The sequence below is a fragment of the Sorghum bicolor genome, chromosome 2 (genome assembly GCF_000003195.3).
Source record: "Sorghum bicolor cultivar BTx623 chromosome 2, Sorghum_bicolor_NCBIv3, whole genome shotgun sequence".
Taxonomy (NCBI): Eukaryota; Viridiplantae; Streptophyta; class Magnoliopsida; order Poales; family Poaceae; genus Sorghum; species Sorghum bicolor.
Window position 1 is genome coordinate 35630170 of NC_012871.2, and position 22614 is coordinate 35652783.

The 22614-nt window shown below is 50.6% G+C and overlaps 1 protein-coding gene across 1 annotated transcript in view; it reads right to left on the bottom strand.

Annotated features, from left to right (window-relative positions):
- LOC110432673 overlaps positions 9685–22614 on the bottom strand; it is a 55670-nt gene continuing 42740 nt past the window's right edge. The window contains exon 7 of the mRNA XM_021453454.1: positions 9685–9706. Coding sequence (XP_021309129.1) covers positions 9685–9706 — 22 coding nt within the window. The remainder of the gene's footprint in view (positions 9707–22614) is intronic.

A 22614-nucleotide genomic window follows, 5' to 3' on the forward strand; every position in this document is an offset into this window, starting at 1 on the left:
TCTCTTCGATCTTTCTTAAGACTCGTCCTCACTCTCGTAGGGACCGATCGACGTCCGATCCTTGAGGCTTCCAGTAAAGGAGGACGAGGTCGATCGCGACAAGCGGCGCCAGTCCGCTGAAAAGCAGAAGTCCGCAAAGGACTCGGAAAAGAAAAAGGAGAAGAAGAAGAATCTCGATCGCCAAGCGTTAGAGGCACGTCGAGCAAAGTCTAGGCAAAGGGGGGAGCCTGAAGAAGAATCCCCCAATGAGGATGAGGGCGATGATGGTGGTGACGATAGCGACGATTCGGAGAGAATGGCGTCCCGTCTCGACCGGATCCTCGAGGGTCCGCCTCGTGCCGACGCTGATGCCCCGCGGACGGGAGCACCAAACGAGGAACCAGGCGGGTATCTTGAGAGGCAGCAGAGGGGGTCGTCCCCTCGCCGCTCCCGTGCTGATATCCCTCCCGCGCCGGCTCAAAGTCGGTCCGTCCCGCGCCCCCAACCTCCCCCTGCACCAAAGGCGGGCGACCGGGCCAAGCCCCAGGCGACGGGGCCGTTGACCCGTGGCCGTGCCGCGGCCTCCGGCAAGGGGGAAACAAGCTACAGGGGCTCCAGCCCTGGCACTCGTCAGGCAGGAGACACCGAGCTGAGGCCTGCGCCCGCTCGTGAGGGGCCTGGAGCCTCAACGCGGGGCGGTTTGAGGCCTGCCGGTCGAGGTACCGGCAGGCGGGCCGTCCTCCCTATGGGGTAAGGTCTTCGACACTATGATTCTCATCTTCCTATGTCTTTATGTTTTCTTGTGTAACGGCTTCTTTCGTGCCCGTTTAGGTTGAAGCGGACGCTCGAGCAGGCCCAGCCCTCGTTGGCCAAAAGGCTTAAAGTAGGAGCGGCCTCCAAAGGTTCAGGTTAGCGGCTCATTCCCATCGTTATGGGACTTGTGTTGTTCTTACATCGATCATCGTGACGACTAACATTTGCTTTTGTGTGTTTTACAAGCTCCTCCGACCCTCGACCACCAACCGGTGCCGAGAGCGCCCCACCACGTCCCTTGGTGGGTGAATCTGCCCCATCGTCGCCAAAGCGGGTCGCGGCACCTCCCCCACAAGGGTAGGAGGGAGCCCCCGAGCCACCCCGATCTGGGGTCGAGGGGGATCCTATCACTATAAGTGATGGGTCTGGTGGCGACGGGTCCTCGAAGGACGCTCATCCTATGGACGAGGAGGCCCAGACCTCTCTCGCCACGAAGCGGACGCCCTGGCCTGCCGGGCTTCGCTCCGTCGAGGAGCAGAGGAAGGAGGAGGAGGAGGAGCGCGAGCAGGAGACACGGCGGCTGCCGCAGGAGGAGGAGCGGCTGCAGCAGAAAGAAGGAGAGGAAGGGCATCCGCCAGCAGGTCCCCAGCTCGAGGAGCTGCTGGAGCAGGATCGTCAACCGGAGGGGCCAGCAATTGGAGGAACTGCTCAAGCCTCCCTCTCACAGTCCGCCCCAACCAGTGCCACCAGCGCCGTAAGAGCCTGGAAACCAGGAGGAGGGTCGGCCAGTTTTTGGTCCTCCAACCCCGGCGTGGCTCCGTCCAGGGGCGCCCGCCTCGATCCCAGCAGAGTCGGGGCGGGCGGACGGCGTGGTCGCGCTCGCTTGTATGATGCACACCCCCGTTGACCCCCAATCCGAGATCAGGCGTACGATCTATGGCATGGATGGAATCGCTCCGGGATTCCTTCGAGAGCGTCGGTCGTGGGAGGACCGCATTCCCGCTGAGGACGAGGCTGGAACATCAAGTGGTGGTGGAGGCAGCGAGACCGGGACCTGGAAGACGGTGGACGACGACGGGCGGTTCCCCTCCCTCGTGGACTTGTTCCCGCGCCACGGGGGGTCACACGAGACCGTCGAGGAGCTCATTCGAGGCGTCAAGGCGCGCGCCGACTAGGAGATGGAGAACTGGTGCCCGGACCGGATCCGCATCCGGGCTTCCAACGATCCGTCTGAACCCAACATCTTCCTAGACGACCGGAAGGAGGCTAAAAAGTGGCAGCACGTCGAGGAGCTTCGCCTCTGGATGAAGCATACGGTGGGGCTCCTGTCCGACGTTGTTAACAATGGGCTCGGACCGGCCTACTTTGTAAGTATTTTTCGGCTTTAATCCGTATAGCACGTTTGGTTTTGTGTCCTAACTGCTCAATCGCTGTCTCGCAGGACCTGAAAGAAACTTCTCGCATTAAATCGAGCATCATCCACGCCACGAGAGGCGGCAGGGAACAACTCCCTCTCCTCAAGGACAAACTCCTAGAGTCGTAGGAGAAACTCCTCAAGGCCTATAAGGAGCTTTTGGCGCCCGAGGAGGAGAAGAAGGAGAGGGAGGCCGCCCTGGCTGAGGCTCGGGAGGCCTCGAGGAAGGCGGTGGAGGAGGCCACGCTGTTGAGGGAGCGGGCCAATGTGGTCGAGGAAGTCGCGTCCAAGGCCCAGAAGGAGGCCTTGTCTTACAAGAACGCTGTCGCTAACCTGGACGAGGAGAAGGGCCTTCTCAAGACTGAACTTGCCTCCACCCGAGAAACCTTTCAAAGAATGAAGGTGGAGTGTGTGAATGGCGAGATCGCCAGGAGCGCCGCGGAGGAGGCTAAAAAGAAGGCTATTGAGGATCTCGAGGCGGAGCGGGTTCGATCCCACAGCCTCTCTGACGACGTCGATCATCTGAAGAGAGCGCTGTTGGAAAAAGATGGGGCCATCACGCAAGCCGGCAAGGCGATCGAGGATCTGCGCGTCGCCAACACCGAGCTGGTGTGCTCCCATAAGGAGATCGAGAGGGCCAACACCAACTTGGTTGGCGAGAACATGGTTTTAGAGGAGAGCATTCGTGGTACGTTTCTACTATCGAGTTTCTTTTCTGAGGTGTGCTTGGTGTTAGCTAATTTCTTCATGTTGTTCTTTGTGGGGCTTAAAGACGAGCTACTAGCCGCCCAAGTCGAGGCCCGCTCCACTAAGGCTCAGCTTGAGGGGGAGGTCGCTTTGAATGGTCGGCTATGGACCGCAATAAGTGACCTCTCGGCCTCCTGGGAGCTCGAGCCTGTTGACGAATCGAGGGAGGAGGCTCGAGGCGACGCGCTGGTCGATCAGCTGTGCTACTTGGGCGCAATGCTGAGGGATCGAGTGCGGGACGCTCTTCATGTTGGAGTGAAGTGGGCGATGGCGGTAGTCTGCTCAGGCTTTTCTTACGACATCGAGGCGGTGTCCCACGGCTTTGTCACCGACATCTCCAAGACTGATGCGGAGAACGAGGAGAGGCTCCACGCCTTGATCGATGATGCGGAGGTCCCTGGGGAACGGTTAGCCAAGCTGTTCGAGCCGGAAGTGCTTCCTCCTGAGACTAGCTCGGGTGCGGACGAGGGTGGTGAGGGCTGAGATTCAGACTGAGGCCTGTGAGCCTGCTCTGGGTGCCTAGGCTCCTTGTATAGTACTTTGTCGTTCTATCTTATGTAATATTGTGTTTTTAAGTGACTTATAAGATCTATGAATGTTTGCCTGTCTTTCCGCTCGAGGCTCCTTTGTTTTCCCTTTGCGCCTATGTTTGTATTCCTCGTTTGGTCTTTTGTTTAAGGCAATCTCGATTGCCTCAAGGGTGAGGAAGCGAGTAGAGTTTCCGTAGCTCGGGGGCGTAGGAGTTCTCAGGCTCGTTGTTTCTCGGCCCTTAAGGGGCTCGAGGTGCCTCTACAACTCGACCTTACGAGGTTTACTGATAGGAACGAAAGAATTATTTGGTTTTTTCGGCGCTTGGGGGGTCCCCCTGCTAGCCCCCGAGGGGGTATCGACTATGATGGGTCATAGTTGGTACTCCCTTCTAACGTCGAGGTTTCGGCCCATGAAAAAGTAAATTACTCGCGGGAAAGATCTTATTCATTCATGCATTCATTTATAAGGCCTTTGGTACAGAATGTACATGGGAACATAAAAGCTTTGAAATTCTAGGGGTAGAATCGACGTAGCTGTTCGATGTTCCACGCGTTGGTGAAGATCGCCCCCTTTTCGTCCGCGAGCTTGTATGTCCCTGGCTTCAGTACCTCGGCCACCACGTATGGGCCCTCCCAAGGTGGAGTCAGTTTGTGGCGTCCTTGGTTGCTTTGCCGCCACCGTAGGACAAGATTGCCCACGTTCATGTCTCTCTTGCCCACGTGCTTGTCGTGGTAGCGTCGAAGCTTTTGTTGGTATCTGGCAGAGTTGAGGAGGGCCATGTCTCGAGCTTCCTCGAGTTGGTCGACCGTATTCTCTTGAGTCTCTTTATTTGATTGCTCATTGAATGATTTGAGTCACGGGGATCCATACTCGAGGTCCGTCGGGAGCACGGCCTCAGAGCCGTAGACTATGAAGAATGGGGTGTATTTTGTGGCCCTGCTTGGTGTCGTCCTTAAGCTCCATAGGACCGAAGAAAGCTCCTCGACCCATTTCTTACCAAATTTCTTCAAGCGGTTGTAGATCCTTGGTTTGAGCCCCTGCAAAATCATGCCGTTGGCGGGCTCGACCTGGCCGTTGGTTCGAGGATGGGCCACTGCAGACCAGTTCACACGGATGTGATGCCGATCGCAGAAGTCCAAGAACTTTTTGCCGATGGAGTGCCGTTGTCGGTGATGATGACGTTGGGAATCCCAAACCGGTGGATGATGTCGGTGAAGAAAAGGACGGCTTGCTCGGAGCGGATGTTTGTGATGGGTCGAGCCTCGATCCGTTTGGAGAATTTGTCGATGGCAACCAACAAATGGGTGTACCCCCCTGCTGCCTTCTGTAGGGGTCCTACTAAGTCGAGCCCCCATACCGCAAACGGCCACGTGATGGGGATCATTTGGAGAGCGTGGGCGGGCAGATGCATCCGCTTGGCGTAGAATTGGCACCCATGACACGAGCGCACGAGCTCGATGGCGTCAGCTACGGCCGTCGGCCAGTAGAAGCCTTGTCGGAAATCATTCCCTACGAGGGTCCGTGGAGCAGCATGGTGGCCACAAGCCCCCGAGTGTAGATCCTTGAGAAGTTTTTGGCTTTCCTCTATGGTGATGCAATGCTGCAGGATCCCTGCCGGGCTTCGTCGGTATAGCTCATTGCCTTCGCCGTAGATTACGTATGATTTGGCCCGTCGAGCGATACGGCAGGCCTCGGATCGATCTTCTGGCAACTCGCAACGAATTAGGCAGTCGAGGAATTAGGCAGTCGAGGAGCGGTGTCCGTTTTCTGGGTGGGGGAGGCTTCGACGCCAGCCCCCGAGCCCAAGTCGACGGATGGCTCGTGTATATCTCTCGAGAACGCGTCAGGTGGGACCGTGCCTCGAGTCGACGCGATCTTAGCGAGTTCGTCAGCTGCCTCGTTGTAGCGTCAGGCGATGTGGACGAGCTCGAGGCCGTGGAACTTATCCTCGAGTCGACGGACCTCCTTGCAGTACGCCTCCATTTTCGGGTCATGGCAGTTCGAGGCCTTCATCACTTGGTCGATGACGAGCTGGGAGTCACCTCGAACGTCGAGGCGTCAGACTCCTAGCTCGATGGTGATCTTCAGACCATTGACAAGGGCCTCGTACTCCGCGACGTTGTTGGATGCAGCAAAATGAATCCTGATGACATACCTCATATGAACGCCTAGGGGCGAGATGAATAGCAGGCCCGCCCCAGCTCCCGTCTTCATGAGAGACCCGTCGAAATACATCGTCCATAGCTCTGCCTGAATTTGAGCCGGGGGGAGCTGGGAGTCTGTCCATTCCACGACGAAATCCACTAGGGCTTGTGACTTGATAGCTTTGCGGGGCGCATAAGTGAGGGTCTCACTCATGAGCTCGACCGACCACTTAGCGATTCTCCCCGTGGCCTCCCGACTCTCGATGATCTCGCCCAAAGGGAAGGATGAGACCACCGTGATATGGTGGCCGAGGAAGTAATGTTGCAGCCTGCGTCGGGCGAGGATCACGGCGTAGATTAGCTTCTGGACCTGCGGATACCATGCCTTTGTCTCTGAGAGTAGCTCGCTGACGAAATAGACTGGCCTCTGGACCGGCAGCGCATGCCCCTCCTCTTACCTCTCGACCACCACCGCCGCACTGACGACCTGAGTCGTCGCGGCAACGTACAGAAGCAGAGGTTCTGCAGGTTGAGGTGGGACCAGGACTGGTGGAGAGGTCAGCGCTTTCTTCAAGTTATCGAGGGCTTCCTCGGCCTTGGGGGTCCAAGAGAAACGCTCGGCTTTTTTTAAGAGCCGATATAGTGGCAGCGCCTTATCTCCTAATCTCGAGATGAAACGACTCAGCGCCGCCAAACATCCCGTGACCTTTTGCACTCCCTTGACGTCTCGGATCGGCTCCATTCTCGTGATTTCCGAGATTTTCTCGGGGTTGGCCTCGATGCCACGTTGGGAGACTATGTATCCCAGGAGCATGCCTCGGGGGACACCAAAGACGCACTTCTCGGGATTGAGCTTGATCTTGTTGGCGCGTAAGCAACTGAAAGCGATCTCGAGGTCCTGAGTCAGGTCTCCTCGTTTTTATGACTTGACGACGATGTCGTCGACATAGGCCTCTACCGTCGACCCTATATGTTTTCCGAACACGTGGAGCATGCATCGCTGGTATGTAGCTCCCGCGTTTCGAAGCCCGAACGGCATGGTTACATAGCAATACATCCCAAAAGGCGTGACGAAAGAGGTCACGAGCTGGTCGGACTCTTTCATTTTTATTTGGTGGTAACCAGAATAAGCATCAAGGAAAGAAAGGGTTTCGCATCCCGCAGTAGAATCAACGATTTGATCGATACGTGGTAAAGGAAAAGGAACTTTCAGACATTTTTTATTTAAACTCGTATAATCAACACACATCCTCATTTTTCCATTCTTTTTCTTAACAAGTATAGGATTTGCTAACCAGTCAGGATGGTGAACCTCCTTCATGAATCCGGCCGTCAAAAGCTTGTGGATTTCCTCGCCAATGATCTTGCGCTTCTCTTCGTCGAAGCGATGTAGCCGCTGCTTCACTGGCTTGGAACCGACTCGAATTTCCAAGGAGTGCTCGGCGACTTCCCTCGGTATGTCTGGCATGTCCGAGGGACTTCATGCAAACATGTCGGCGTTCGCACGGAGAAAGTCGACGAGCACGACTTCCTATTTGGGGTCGAGGTCGGCGCTGATCGTCAGTGCCTTGCCATCGGAGCAGTTGGAGTCAAGTGGGATCTTCTTTGTTCCTTCTGCTGGCTCGAAACTGCCCGCGTGGTGCTTGGGCTTTGGAGCCTCTGCGGCCAAGGCCTCGAGCTTCGAGGCGAGCTCGGTGGAACTCTCAACGGCTTCCCCATATTCGACGCACTCGACGTCGCATTCGTATGCTTGCTCATAGGAGGAGCTGACGGTGATGACCCCCTTTGGCCCGGGCATCTTCAACTTTAGGTAGGTGTAATTGGGGATAGCCATGAATTTAGCATAACCCGGGCGCCCGATGATGGCGTGGTACGTTCCTCGGAACCCCACCACCTCAAAGGTGAGGGTCTCCTTTCTGAAGTTGGCCGCTGTGCCAAAGCAGACCGGTAGGTCGATTCGACCTACCGGTAACGCCTTTTTCCTAGGTACGACACCATGGAAGCCTCCGGCGCTTGGTTGGAGCTGCGCCCTGTTGATGCTGAGGAGGTCGAGGGTCTCGAGGTAGATGATGTTCAGGCTGCTGCCGCCGTCCATCAGCACCTTTGAGAGTCTGGTGTTGACGATGATGGGGTCGACGACAAGTGGGTAGACGCCAGGGGCGACTACCTTGTCGGGGTGGTCGTCTCGATCAAAGGTGATGGGGGTGCTCGACCAGCTGAGATAATAAGGCACTGCCATCCTGGCCACAAAAACTTCATGGCGTTCCCTCTTGCGTTGCCTTGCGGTCAGCTGCATCGAGGGCCCGCCGTAGATCATGTAGCAGTCGTGGACAGCTGGGAAACCGTCGTCGTCTTTGCAGTCCCCCTTGTCGCCGCTCTTTTCTTTCTTCAAGTCGTCACGCGCATCCTTCTTGAACCCCAGACCGTCGAAATGCTTTTTCAGCATACGGCAGTCCTCGAGCTTGTGGTTTGCCCCTCCCTTATGGTAAGGGCAGGGCTCCTTTAGCATTTTGTCGAAGATGGCCCCCTCTAGGGGGCCTTGAGGCATTTTGCGCTCCATGGCAGCGACGAGATCGTCGTCGAGGTCCTCCTGCTGGAACGGCCATGTTTTCTTCTTCTTTTTGTTCTTCTTGGGTCCTCGACTAGGGCCCTCGCCATCATCGGCTGACGGCTTGCCTTTCTTTCCCTCGTAGCTGAAGAAGGCGCCGACAGCTTCTTCCCCTGCAACGTAGTTCGCCACTACGTCCATTAGCTTGTCGACGGTCTGAGGACGATTTCTGCCTAACTCCCGCACCAAATCTCGACTGGTAGTGCCTGAGACAAAGGCCAGGATGACGTCGTTGTCGGGGATGTGTGGCAGCTTGGTGCGCTACTTCGAGAAGCGTCGAGCGTACTCTCGGAGTGTTTCTCCTGACTTCTGCTTGCATTTGCTGAGGTCCCATGAGTTGCCAGGCTGTATGTAGGTCCCTTTGAATTTACCCTCGAACACCCTGACCATCTCGACCCAATCGTAGATCTGGTTGGCCGGGAGCTCCTCGAGCCATCTGCGGGCGGTGTCGGAGAGGAAGAGCGGCAGCTGTCGGATGATGGCTCGATCGTCCCCTCGAGCGCCACCCAGCTGACAGGCTAGCCTGAAATCGGCCAGCCATAGCTCTGGCTTGGTTTCGCCGTTGTATTTTGCAATGCTAGTCGGGGGTCGGAACGGGCTGGGCAGCGGTGTGCTGCGGATTGCCCTGCTGAACACCCGAGGGCCCGGTGGCTCAGGGGCCATTTGGTCCTCGTCGCTGTCGTATCTCCCGCCGCGGTGGGCGCTGTAACCGCGCTCTTCTGCGTCCCCGTAACGACGGCGACGATTTTCCTCGATGTCGCGTCGTGCGTCGTGTCGTCGTTGGTCGTCGACGGGGAGGAACAGCATGGTCTTTTTCCCTTGAGGGGGTGGCTGCTGATGGACTGACACCACTTTTTCATTCTGGGCTTTCTCGTCACGCTTTTCTGTAGCTGCCCCTCGACGTCGGGAGGCCGAGCTTTCTGCTTGCTGAACTGCCGCCACCTGGAGCAGAGTCTGCACCTCATCTCTGATGCGCCGTGCTTGGGAGTTCAAGGGCTCGGGCATATGACGCAGCAGCATTGTCACCGCCATGACGTTCTGGCCTACTCGAGGGAAACGGCTGACGGGCTGCTCGGGCTCTTCGTCTCCGACGATCTGCCTATGTACCTCTCGAGCCCGTGCGCGGACACTTCCGCCAGGTGGGTAAGGTAGGTCTTGCTCGAGGATCTGCTCAAGTAGAACAAGACGCTCGCGATCCTCGTCAAGCTTTGCCTTGAGCTCTCGTAGCTGCGCAATTTGCGCGGCTCTGTCCTCCTGTGGAGGCGGGTCGACCTGTCTGTCGTTCCCAGGCGTCCTGGGGTCTTCCCTCGTTGCAGGGGCTCGACCACCAGCAACGGCGTCTTGCATCTCGTCGGTAGTTTCTATCGCCCCATCGATATGGAAGCACTCCCTAGTAGGGTCGTAGCTGTCGGACTCAGAGCCGGAGTCCGGCTCGGCGGCGTAGAAGCATCCACGTCCTTCCTCCAGCAGCCGCTGCCTGAGGGAGGTAATCGTGTACCGCCTAGGGCCTAGGCGGCGGAGGCCTCGTACCTGCGAGAAGTCTGGCAGCTCGGTCGTCTGTGGTCGTGCTCCATTGTCGCGTTGGAGGACCATTGGTCTCTCCACGTACGTCTGGGCATTTGGACATATCGTCCTGGCGAGCGATGTCGCGGCGTTGTCTAGCCCGAACGACAGCGCTCTTCTTGTGGCGAACAACCTGTGTGGAAGCAGCGTGGCGGTGGGGGAGAGCGCGCGGGGCGCGTCATCTCCTGTCGTCGTGCGATCCTCGTGGCGTTGGGCCGTCATACCCACGGTTTCGACGCGCGGGGCTGTCGGCTCCTGTGCCACCTCCTGCCTGGCACAAACTGTCAGTCGCGACGAGGCAGAAGGGCGACGGTGGTGTTGTCCACGCCTCTTCTTGGGCGGGGAGGCGTGGTGGCGAGGACGTCTCGGGGCCCTCAACCGTGTTGGCGCAACACAGACTCCTCCCGGTCCTTTGATCGAGAGCAAGATCATGTCATAGCCGAAGCCAGTAGACATGAACTCGAGACTCCCAAACCAATTCACCGTGGAGCACGGAATCGGCGAAACGAGAGTGGCCATCTGGAAAGGAATGGGAAATCGGTGAAAAACACGCAGGACCCCTACCTGGCACGCCAACTGTCGGTGTTTTCCCCCGGGGGGTCACACCAACCAGTAAATTTGTATGCGTGCTCCCTTTTCCACATGGTGATGCAAAAAGATACAAAGATTTATCCTGGTTCGGGCAAGAGAAGGGCCTACGTCCAGCGGGGGGAGAGTTTGTATTATTTTGCACCTAAGTGCTTGTATAGGGGTGAATACAAGCGTGGTATGGATGGAGTATGAGTGAAATCGCTCTACTGCATATGGCTTGTGTGTTCGGTGATGTTGTCTCGTGTTTTTTGTATCCGCTCCCGGGCCTCCCCTTTTATAGTTCCAAGGAGAGACCTAGGGTACATGTATAGGCGCCACAGCAGGGGTCGATAGAGGTATGGCGCGCTGACCTACTCGAGGCCTCCGTATCGGCGTGGTTTCGAGCCGTCTTGTCCTGGTAGCTTGATGATGATTACACGTGCCCCGGTATCTCGCTCTGCGCGCCGTCCTGGGCCTGTTTATCTATTGCATGCTTGTACGTCGCGGCAGCATCTGCGTAAGAGTGGTTGAGGCGCTGTCACTCGACGCTCGACCCTTCCTTGGGAAGGAAACATGTCTACTCGAGGGTCAGGTGTCGTATAACGCCTGGTTAGCTAGAGCGCTGACCTTGGGCGTCTCAAGGGGCGTTTTGATTAGATATCTCGACCCATTCCCTGCAACCTGCCGCGCTCTAGCTTATTTGGTGGGGAAGGCTGCAAAAAGAATGACGAGACGGATGCCTGTTCCCTATCACGCTTCCCGTGACTGGCGAATTAGGTGAGAACGCGACAGGCGCATTAAATGCCCTGGTTCCCGTGCCCGCGTCGGGTGGCAGACGGCGTCCTTACGCTCGACGCCTTCTGATTCGCTCGAGCCTGTTTCTGTGTTCGACGGTAGCTGGTGCTCGAGCCCTGATCGATTCGCAGGACGCTCTTTCCGTGTTCGAGACTATGACCGTCGAGGACCGTACGCGTGACTAGGTAAAGCGTCGAGTCGGAGGCCTCGACTTGCGTACGGGCACTCTCGTTATGCACATCAGTTGGGGTACCCCTTACTGATATCCACGACACTTGGAAATCAATTTGGATGCACCCGATGGAACTCCTTGATGACATGTGTCATATGGAATGTCTCTTTGGTCTATTTAGAAACAATGTTAGTTTCGGTGCAAGGTATGTGCATGGTTTGTGCCTAATACACCATAGTCTAAGAAACCATTTTGAAAGAACGTGTTGGTACTTCGGTGAAGAGGCTCAGGGAAGCTCGGTTTGATTTGTTTGGAGATAGTGCAAATCTTGATGCAAGATAGGTGCATGATTTGTATGGAACATAACATATGCTTAGAAATCAATTTGAACGCACCCAATGGATCTCCTAGATGACGTGTGTCATATGGAATCTTGCTTCGGTTTGTTTGTAGACATTGTAAGTTTTAGTGCAAGATTGGTGCACAGGTGGCGCCTAATGCACCATAGACTAAGAAACCATTTTGGACGCACTATTTGGTACTCCTGGGTAAGAGGCTCAAGTGGAAGCTTGGTTTTGTCAGTTTGGAGATAGTGCTAATCCTTATGCAAGGTAGGTGCATGGTTTGCATGGAACATACCGTATGCTTCGAAATCAATTTTGATGCACCCGATGGAACTCCCTGACGACGTGTGTCATATGGAATCTCGCTTCGGTCCATTTGGAGACATTGTTAGTTTTGGTGCCAAATAGGTGCATAGTTTGCACCTAATGCACTGTAGTCTAAGAAACCATTTTGGACGCACTTGTTGGTACTCCTAGGTGAAGGGGCTCAAGGGGTTGCTCGGTTCGGTATGTTTGGAGATAGTGCTAATCTTGATGCAAGATAGGTGCACGGTTTGCATGGAACATATCAAATGCTTGGAAAACAATCTAGAACCACATGATGGAACTCCTAGATGACATGTGTCATACGAAATCTTGCTTCGGTCTGTTTGGAGACAGTGTTAGTTTCGGTGCAGGATAGGTGCAAGGTTTGCACATAATGCAGCATAGGCTAAGAAACCATTATGGACGCACCTGATGGTACTCCAAGGTAAAAGGCTCAAGTGAAAGCTCGGTTTGGTCTATTTGGAGATAGTGCTAATGTTGATGCAAGATAGATGCATGGTCTGCATTGAACGTACCATATGCTTAGGAATTAATTTGGACGCACCAGATGGAACTCCTAGATGACATGTGTCATATGGAATCTCGCTTTGGTGTGCTCAGAGACAGTATTAGTTTCGGTGCAAGATATGTGCATGGTTTGCGCCTAATGCACCAAAGTCTAAGAAACCATTTTGGAAGCACTTGTTAGTACTCCTAGGTGAAGAGGCTCAAGTGGAGGCTCGGTTCGGTCTGTTTAGAGATAGTGCTAATCTTGATGCAAGATAGGTGCACGATTTGCATGGAACATACCATATGCTCAGAAATCAATTTGGACGCACCAGATGGAACTCCTAGATGACATGTGTGATATGGAATCTCACTTCGGTCCGTTTAGAGATAGTATTAGTTTCGGTGCAAGATAGGTGCACGGTTTCCACCTAATGCACCATAGTCTAAGAAACCATTTTGGACGCACTTGTTGGTACTCCTAGGTGAAGGGGCTCAAGCGGATGCTCGGTTCGGTCTGTTTGGAGATAGTGCTAATCTTGATGCAAGATAGATGCATGGTTAGCATGGAACATACGATATGCTTAGAAATCAATTAGGACGCACCTGATATACCTCCTTGATGATGTGTGTCATATGGTATCTAGCTTCGTTTTGTTTAGAGACAGTGTTAGTTTTGGTAGAAGATATGTGCACGGTTTACGCCTAATGCACCATAGGCTAAGAAACCATTTTAGACGCACCCAATGGTACTCATAGTTGAAGTGGCTCAAGTGGAGGCTCGATTTGGTCTGTTCGAATATAGTTCTAATCTTGATGCAAGATAGTTGTACAGTTTGCATGGAACGTACCATATGTTAAGAAATCAATTTGGACACACCCAATGGAACCCCTAGATAACGTGTGTCATATGGAATCTCGCTTCGGTCTGTTTGGAGAGAGTGTTAGTTTCGGTGCAAGATAGGTGCATAGTTTGTGCCTAATGCACCATAGTCTAAGAAACCATTTTTTATGCACTATTTGGTATTCTTGGGTGAAGAGGCTCAAGTGGAAGCTTGGTTCGGTTAGTTTGGAGATAGTGCTGATCCTTATGCAAGGCAGGTGCATGGTTTGCACAGAACAAACCTTATGCTTGGAAATCAATTTGGATGCACCTGATGGAACTCCTTGACGACGTGTGTCATATGGAATCTCGCTTCGGTCCATTTGGAGACATTGTTAGTTTTGGTGCAAGATAGGTGCACAGTTTGCACCTAATGCACCATAGTCTAAGAAACCATTTTGGACGCACTTGTTTGTACTCCTAGGTGAAGGGGCTCAAGTGGATGCTCGGTTTGGTCTGTTTGGAGATAGTGCTAATCTTGATGCAAGTTAGGTGCATGGTTTGCATGGAAAATACAATGTGCATGGAAATCAATTTGAATGCACGCGATGGAACTCCTTGATGCCTTGTGTCATATGGAATCTCACTTTGGTCTGTTTAGAAATAGTGTTAGTTTCGGTGCAATATATGTGCATGGTTTGCGCCTAATGCACCATTGTTGGTACTTCATTGAAGAGGCACAAGTGGAAGCTCAGTTTGATCTGTTTGGAGATAGTGCTAATCTTGATGTAAGATAGGTGCATGATTTGCAAGGAACATACCATATGCATAGAAATCAATTTGGACGCACCCAATGGAACTCCTAGATGACGTGTGTCATATGGAATCTTGCTTCGGTCCGTTTGTAGACATTGTAAATTTTAGTGCAAGATAGGTGCACAGTTTGCGCCTAATGCACTATTGTCTAAGAAACCATTTTGGCCGCACTATTGTGTACTCTTGGGTGAAGAGGCTCAAGTGGAAGCTTGGTTCGGTCAGTTTGGAGATAGTTCTAATCCTTATGCAAGGTAGGTGCATGGTTTGCATGGAACATACTATATGCTTGGAAATCAATTTGGATGCACCCGATGGATCTCCTTGACGACGTGTGTCATATAGAATCTTGCTTTGGTCCATTTGGAGATATTGTTAGTTTCGGTGCAAGATATGTACACAGTTTGCACCTAATGCACCAAAGTCTAAGAAACCATTTTGGAAGCACCTGTTGGTACTCCTAGGTGAAGAGGCTCAAGTGGAGGCTCGGTTCGGTCTGTTTAGAGATAGTGCTAGTCTTGATGCAAGATAGGTGCATGATTTGCATGGAACATACCATATGCTTGGATATCAATTTGGATGCACCCGATGGAACTCCTTGATGACGTGTGTCATTTGGAATCTCGCTTCGGTCCATTTGGAGACATTGTTAGTTTCGGTTCAAGATAGGTGCACAGTTTGCACCTAATGCACCATAGTCTAAGAAACCATATTGGACGCATTTGTTGGAACTCCTAGGTGAAGGGGCTCAAGTGGATGCTAGGTTTGGTCTGTTTGGAGATAGTGCTAATCTTGATGCAAGATAGATGCATGGTCTGCATGGAACATGCGATATGCTTAGAAATCAATTACGACGCACCTGATATAACTCCTTGATGATTTGTGTCATATGTCATCTTGCTTTGGTTTGTTTAGAGACAGTGTTAGTTTTGGTAGAAGATATGTGCACGGTTTACTCCTAACGCACCATGGGCTAAGAAACCATTTGAGACGCACCCGATGGTACTTGTAGTAGAAGAGGCTCAAGTGGAGGCACGATTTGGTGTGTTCAGATATAGTGCTAATCTTGATGCAAGATAGTTGCACAGTTTGCATGCAACGTACCATATGTTAAGAAATCAGTTTGGACGCACCCAATGGAACCCAATGCAAGATGACGTGTGTCATATGGAATCTCGCGTCGGTCCGTTTGGAGACAATGTTAGTTTCAGTGCAAGATAGGTGCATAGTTTGTGCGTAACGCACCATAGTCTAAGAAACCATTTTGGATGCACTATTTGGTACTCTTGGGTGAAGAGGCTCAAGTGGAAGCTTGGTTCAGTCAGTTTGGAGATAGTGCTAATCCTTATGCAAGGTAGGTGCATGGTTTGCATGGAACATACCATATGCTTGGAAATCAATTTGGATGCACCCGATGGAACTCCTTGACGACGTGTGTCATATGGAATCTCGCTTCGGTCCGTTTGGAGACAATGTTAGTTTCAGTGCAAGATAGGTGCATAGTTTGCACCTAATGCACCATAGTCTAAGAAACCATTTTGGACGTACTTGTTGGTACTCCTAGGTGAAGTGGCTCAAGTGGATGCTCAGTTTGGTCTGTTTGGAGATAGTGTTAATCTTGATGCAAGATAGGTGCACGGTTTGCATGGAACATACCAAATGCTTGGAAATCAATCTGGACGCACATGATGGAACTCCTAGATGACGTGTGTCATATAAAATCTTGCTTTGGTCTGTTTGGAGACAATGTTAGTTTTGGTGCAAGATAGGTGCAAGGTTTGCACATAATGCAGCATAGGCTAAGAAACCAATTTGGACGCACCCGATGGTACTCCTAGGTAAAAGGCTCAAGTGAAAGCTCGATTTGGTCTATTTGGAGATAGTGCTAATCTTGATGCAATATAGATGCACGGTCTGCATGGAACATACCATGTGCTTAGAAATTAATTTGGACACACCCGATAGAACTCCTTGATGACGTGTGTCATATGGAATCTCGCTTTGGTGTGCTTAGATATATTATTAGTTTCATCGCATGATATGTGCACGGTTTGCACCTAATGCACCAAAGTCCAAGAAACCATTTTGGATGCACTATTTGGTACTCTTGGGTGAAGAGGCTCAAGTGGAGGCTCGGTTCGGTATGTTTAGAGATAGTGCTAGTCTTGATGCAAGATAGGTGCATGATTTGCATGGAACATACCATATGCTTGGAAATCAATTTGGATGCACCCGATGGAACTCCTTGATGACATGTGTCATTTGGAATCTCGCTTCGGTCCATTTGGAGACATTGTTAGTTTCGGTGCAAGATAGTTGCACAGTTTGCACCTAATGCACCATAGTCTAAGAAACCATATTGGACGCATTTGTTGGTACTCCTAGGTGAAGGGGCTCAAGTGGATGCTAGGTTTGGTCTGTTTGGAGATAGTGCTAATCTTGATGCAAGATAGATGCATGGTTTGCATGGAACATATGATATGCTTAGAAATCAATTAGGACGCACCTGATATAACTCCTTGATGATTTGTGTCATATGGAATCTTGCTTTTGTTCATTTAGAGACAGTGTTCGTTTTGGTAAAAGATATGTGCACGGTTTACGCCTAATGCACCATAGGCTAAGAAACCATTTTAGACGCACCCGATGGTACTCGTAGTTGAAGAGGCTCAAGTGGAGGCACGATTTGGTCTGTTCGGATATAGTGCTAATCTTGATGCAAGATAGTTGCACAGTTTGCATGCAACGTACCATATGTTAAGAAATCAATTTGGACGCACCCAATGGAACCTAATGCAAGATGACGTGTGTCATATGGAATCTCGCTTCGGTCCGTTTGGAGACAATGTTAGTTTTAGTGCAAGATAGGTGCATAGTTTGTGCGTAATGCACCATAGTCTAAGAAACCATTTTGGATGCACTATTTGGTACTCTTGGGTGAAGAGGCTCAAGTGGAAGCTTGGTTCGGTCAGTTTGGAGATAGTGCTAATCCTTATGCAAGGCAGGTACATGGTTTGCATGGAACATACCATATGCTTGGAAATCAATTTGGATGCACCTGATGGAACTCCTTGACGACGTGTGTCATATGGAATCTCGCTTCGGTCCACTTGGAGACGTTGTTAGTTTCGGTGCAAGATAGGTGCACAGTTTGCACCTAATGCACCATAGTCTAAGAAACCATTTTGTACGCACTTGTTGGTACTCCTAGGTGAGGTGGCTCAGTGGATGCTCAGTTTGGCCTGTTTGGAGATAGTGTTAATCTTGATGCAAGATAGGTGCACGGTTTGCATGGAACATACCAAATGCTTGGAAATAAATCTAGACGCAGATGATGGAACTCCTAGATGACGTGTGTCATATAAAATCTTGCTTTGGTCTGTTTGGAGACAGTGTTAGTTTTGGTGCAAGATAGGTGCAAGGTTTGCACATAATGTAGCATAGGCTAAGAAACCATTTTGGACGCACCCGATGGTACTCCTAGGTAAAAGGCTCAAGTGAAAGCTCGATTTGGTCTATTTGGAGATAGTGCTAATCTTGATGCAAGATAGATGCACGGTCTGCATGGAACGTACCATGTGCTTAGAAATTAATTTGAACACACCCGATAGAACTCCTTGATGACGTGTGTCATATCGAATCTCGCGTTGGTGTGCTTAGAGATAGTATTAGTTTCAGTGCCAGATATGTGCACGGTTTGCGCCTAATGCTCCAAAGTCTAAGAAACTATTTTGGAAGCACCTGTTGGTACTCCTAGGTGAAGAGGCTCAAGTGGAGGCTCGGTTCGGTCTGTTTAGAGATAGTGCTAGTCTTGATGCAAGATAGGTGCATGATTTGCATGGAACATAGAAATCAATTTGGATGCACCCGATGGAACTCCTTGATGACATGTGTCATTTGGAATCTCGCTTCGGTCCATTTGGAGACATTGTTAGTTTCGGTGCAAGATAGTTGCACAGTTTGCACCTAATGCACCATAGTCTAAGAAACCATTTTGGACGCATTTGTTGGTACTCCTAGGTGAAGGGGCTCAAGTGGATGCTAGGTTTGGTCTGTTTGGAGATAGTGCTAATCTTGATGCAAGATAGATGCATGGTTTGCATGGAACATACGATATGCTTAGAAATCAATTAGGACGCACCTGATATAACTCCTTGATGATTTGTGTCAATGGAATCTTGCTTTTGTTCGTTTAGAGACAGTGTTAGTTTTGGTAAAAGATATGTGCACGGTTTACGCCTAATGCACCATAGGCTAAGAAACCATTTTAGACGCACCCGATGGTACTCGTAGTTGAAGAGGCTCAAGTGGAGGCACGATTTGGTCAGTTCGGATATAGTGCTAATCTTGATGCAAGATAGTTGCACAGTTTGCATGCAACATACCATATGTTAAGAAATCAATTTGGACGCACCCAATGGAACCCAATGCAAGATGATGTGTGTCATATGGAATCTCGCTTCGGTCCATTTGGAGACAATGTTAGTTTCAGTGCAAGATAGGTGCATAGTTTGCACCTAATGCACCATAGTCTAAGAAACCATTTTGGATGCACTTGTTTATACTTCTAGGTGAAGGGCTCAAATGGATGCTTGGTTTGGTCTGTTTGGAGATAGTGTTAATCTTGATGCAAGATAGGTGCACGGTTTGCATGGAACATACCAAATGCTTGGAAATCAATCTGGACGCACATGATGGAACTCCTAGATGACGTGTGTCATATAAAATCTTGCTTTGGTCTGTTTGGAGACAATGTTAGTTTTGGTGCAAGATAGGTGCAAGGTTTGCACATAATGCAGCATAGGCTAAGAAATAATATTGGACGCATTTGTTGGTACTCCTAGGTGAAGGGGCTCAAGTGGATGCTAGGTTTGGTCTGTTTGGAGATAGTGCTAATCTTGATGCAAGATAGGTGCACGGTTTGCATGGAACATACCAAATGCTTGGAAATCAATCTGGACGCACATGATGGAACTCCTAGATGACGTGTGCCATATAAAATCTTGCTTTGGTCTGTTTGGAGACAATGTTAGTTTTGGTGCAAGATAGGTGCAAGGTTTGCACATAATGCAGCATAGGCTAAGAAATAATATTGGACGCATTTGTTGGTACTCCTAGGTGAAGGGGCTCAAGTGGATGCTAGGTTTGGTCTGTTTGGAGATAGTGCTAATCTTGATGCAAGATAGGTGCACGGTTTGCATGGAACATACCAAATGCTTGGAAATCAATCTGGACGCACATGATGGAACTCCTAGAGGACGTGTGCCATATAAAATCTTGCTTTGGTCTGTTTGGAGACAATGTTAGTTTTGGTGCAAGATAGGTGCAAGGTTTGCACATAATGCAGCATAGGCTAAGAAACCATTTTGGATGCACCCGATGGTACTCCTAGGTAAAAGGCTCAAGTGAAAGCTCGATTTGGACTATTTGTAGATAGTGCTAATCTTGATGCAAGATAGATGCACGGTCTGCTTGGAACGTACCATGTGCTTAGAAATTAATTTGGGCACACCCGATAGAACTCCTAGGTGAAGGGGCTCAAGTGGAGGCACGATTTGGTCTGTTCGGATATAGTGCTAATCTTGATGCAAGATAGTTGCACAGTTTGCATGCAACGTACCATATGTTAAGAAATCAATTTGGACGCACCCAATGGAACCCAATGCAAGATGACGTGTGTCATATGGAATCTCGCTTCAGTCTGTTTGGAGACAATGTTAGTTTCAGTGCAAGATAGGTGCATAGTTTGTGCGTAATGCACCATAGTCTAAGAAACCATTTTGGATGCACTATTTGGTACTCTTGGGTGAAGAGGCTCAAGTGGAAGCTTGGTTCGGTCAGTTTGGAGATAGTGCTAATCCTTATGCAAGGCAGGTGCATGGTTTGCATGGAACATACCATATGCTTGGAAATCAATTTGGATGCACCTGATGGAACTCCTTGACAATGTGTGTCATATGGAATCTCGCTTCGGTCCACTTGGAGACGTTGTTAGTTTCGGTGCAAGATAGGTGCACAGTTTGCACCTAATGCACCATAGTCTAAGAAACAATTTTGGACGCACTTGTTGGTACTCCTAGGTTAAGTGGCTCAAGTGGATGCTCAGTTTGGCCTGTTTGGAGATAGTGTTAATCTTGATGCAGGATAGGTGCACGGTTTGCATGGAACATACCAAATACTTGGAAATCAATCTGGACGCACATGATGGAACTCCTAGATGACGTGTGTCATATAAAATCTTGCTTTGGTCTGTTTGGAGACAATGTTAGTTTTGGTGCAAGATAGGTGCAAGGTTTGCACATAATGCAGCATAGGCTAAGAAACCATTTTGGACGCACCCGATGGTACTCGTAGGTAAGAGGCTCAAGTGAAAGCTCGATTTGGTCTATTTGGAGATAGTGCTAATCTTGATGCAAGATAGATGCACGGTCTGCATGGAACGTACCATGTGCTTAGAAATTAATTTGGACACACCCAATAGAACTCCTTGATGACGTGTGTCATATGGAATCTCGCATTGGTGTGCTTAGAGATAGTATTAGTTTCAGTGCAAGATATGTGCACGGTTTGCGCCTAATGCACCAAAGTCTAAGAAACCATTTTGGAAGCACCTGTTGGTACTCCTAGGTGAAGAGGCTCAAGTGGAGGCTCTGTTCGGTCTGTTTAGAGATAGTGCTAGTCTTGATGCAAGATAGGTGCATGATTTGCATGGAACATACCATTTGCTTGGAAATCAATTTGGATGCACCCGATGGAACTCCTTGATGACGTGTGAAAGGATCAAGATGCCCAAGAGGGGGGGTGAATTGGGCTTCTCTAAAAATTTAAGCACCCTATAAGCTCCAATTCAACCCCTTGTGCCTAGTGTGACTTGGAGAGCTACCGGATAAAAGTTTTGCAACCTAGTTCCAATCCTATTCTAGCATGGCAATTCTAAGAATGTAAAAGCACAAAGTAAATGCTAGAAAGTAAAGGAGTAGTGGAAGAAAATGCTCGGCGATGTTTTGCCGAGGTATCGGAGAGTCGCCACTCTCCACTAGTCCTCGTTGGAGCACCCGCGCAAGGGTCTTGCTCCCCCTTGGTCCGCGCAAGGACCAAGTGCTCTCTACGGGCTGATTCTTCGACACTCCGTCGCGGTGAATCGCCCAAAACCGCTCACAAGCTTGACACGAGCCACCCACAAGAACTACGGGTGATCTTCGTGCCTCCAAACACCACCGAACCGTCTAGGTGATGGCGATCACCAAGAGTAACAAGCAAAGAACTCTCACGTGACCCAAACAAGGCACTAGAGAGTGGTGGATGCACACTTGACTCTTGGAACTCACTAGAGGAGGATTCTCTCAAGAATTCACTCAAAAACTCAATCCTCTCTAAGCTCTTGCAACTCTCTTGCTCCACAACAAGATTCTCTGATGTTCAAATGGGCAAGAGAGCTCTCATGGACGAGGTGGAGGAGTATAAATACTATCCACCAAGTCCAAAGGTCGGCCAACCGTTTTCCACTGAAAACGGGGTCACCGGACGCACATTATGTTGTACCGGACGCACTGCACTGAGCGTCCGATGTGACATAACGGCTACCTGCTCTTTCTCTGACAGGTCACCGGACGCTAAACTCTCAGCGTCCGGAGCACCGTCCGGTGCTCGGGGAAACTTTACATGCTCCCTGCGCATGGGACCGGACGCTACCCGGTGCGTCCGGTGCTCAGGGGAACGTTGCAAGCTCCCTGGGAAAGGGACCGGACGCTACCCGGTGCGTCCGGTGCTAGCGTCCGGTGCCTAACCCTAAGCACGGCACTTTTCTAACGGCTAAGGACCTCACCAGACGCACTCACAGAGCGTCCGGTGCAGCGTCCGGTGCCCCTTTGGGCACCCAAACTTCGTCGAAACGCGATCGCTTCAACACGAAGTTTGCTCCTCTCGATCTAAGGACTATCTCTGAGCTACCTAGTGCTAGGTTTACCAAGTGTGCACCACACCTAAACCTAAAGCCTTGCCTAAGTCAAGCTACTAGATCAAAGCCCCTCTTAATAGTACGGTCAAAGGAGAACAAAGTCCTAAACTACTCTAAGTGCCCTTCTTCACCATATGGCACTTAGACCTAGTCTAGTCTTGACGATGTCCATCCCTCCTTTGAAAACCGAAACGATTTCCACTATTAAGTAGGCATGTACGTCCCTGTCCATCGAGTACCTATATACCATGACCTTACCTATGACTTTGCCTCTGCAAAACACACGTTAGTCATAGTAATCAATAATGTCATTAATCATCGAAATCACTAGGGGCCTAGATGCTCTTTCAATCTCCCCCTTTTTGGTGATTGATGACAACCTCGAGTAAGAGAAGAGTTGAGGTTTTCAAAGTGACTTGGTTTCAATAAGCATGTTACAATAAGACCAACGAGATTAGTAATGCTTATATCGACCAAGTCCAATACCCTGCATCCAAATATGTGAGTGGTATAGGACAGGATATAGATATAAGGCTCATAGGAATATTGGAGTCGAAACGCGGAAGCAAAGATAATATGAGCCAAAAC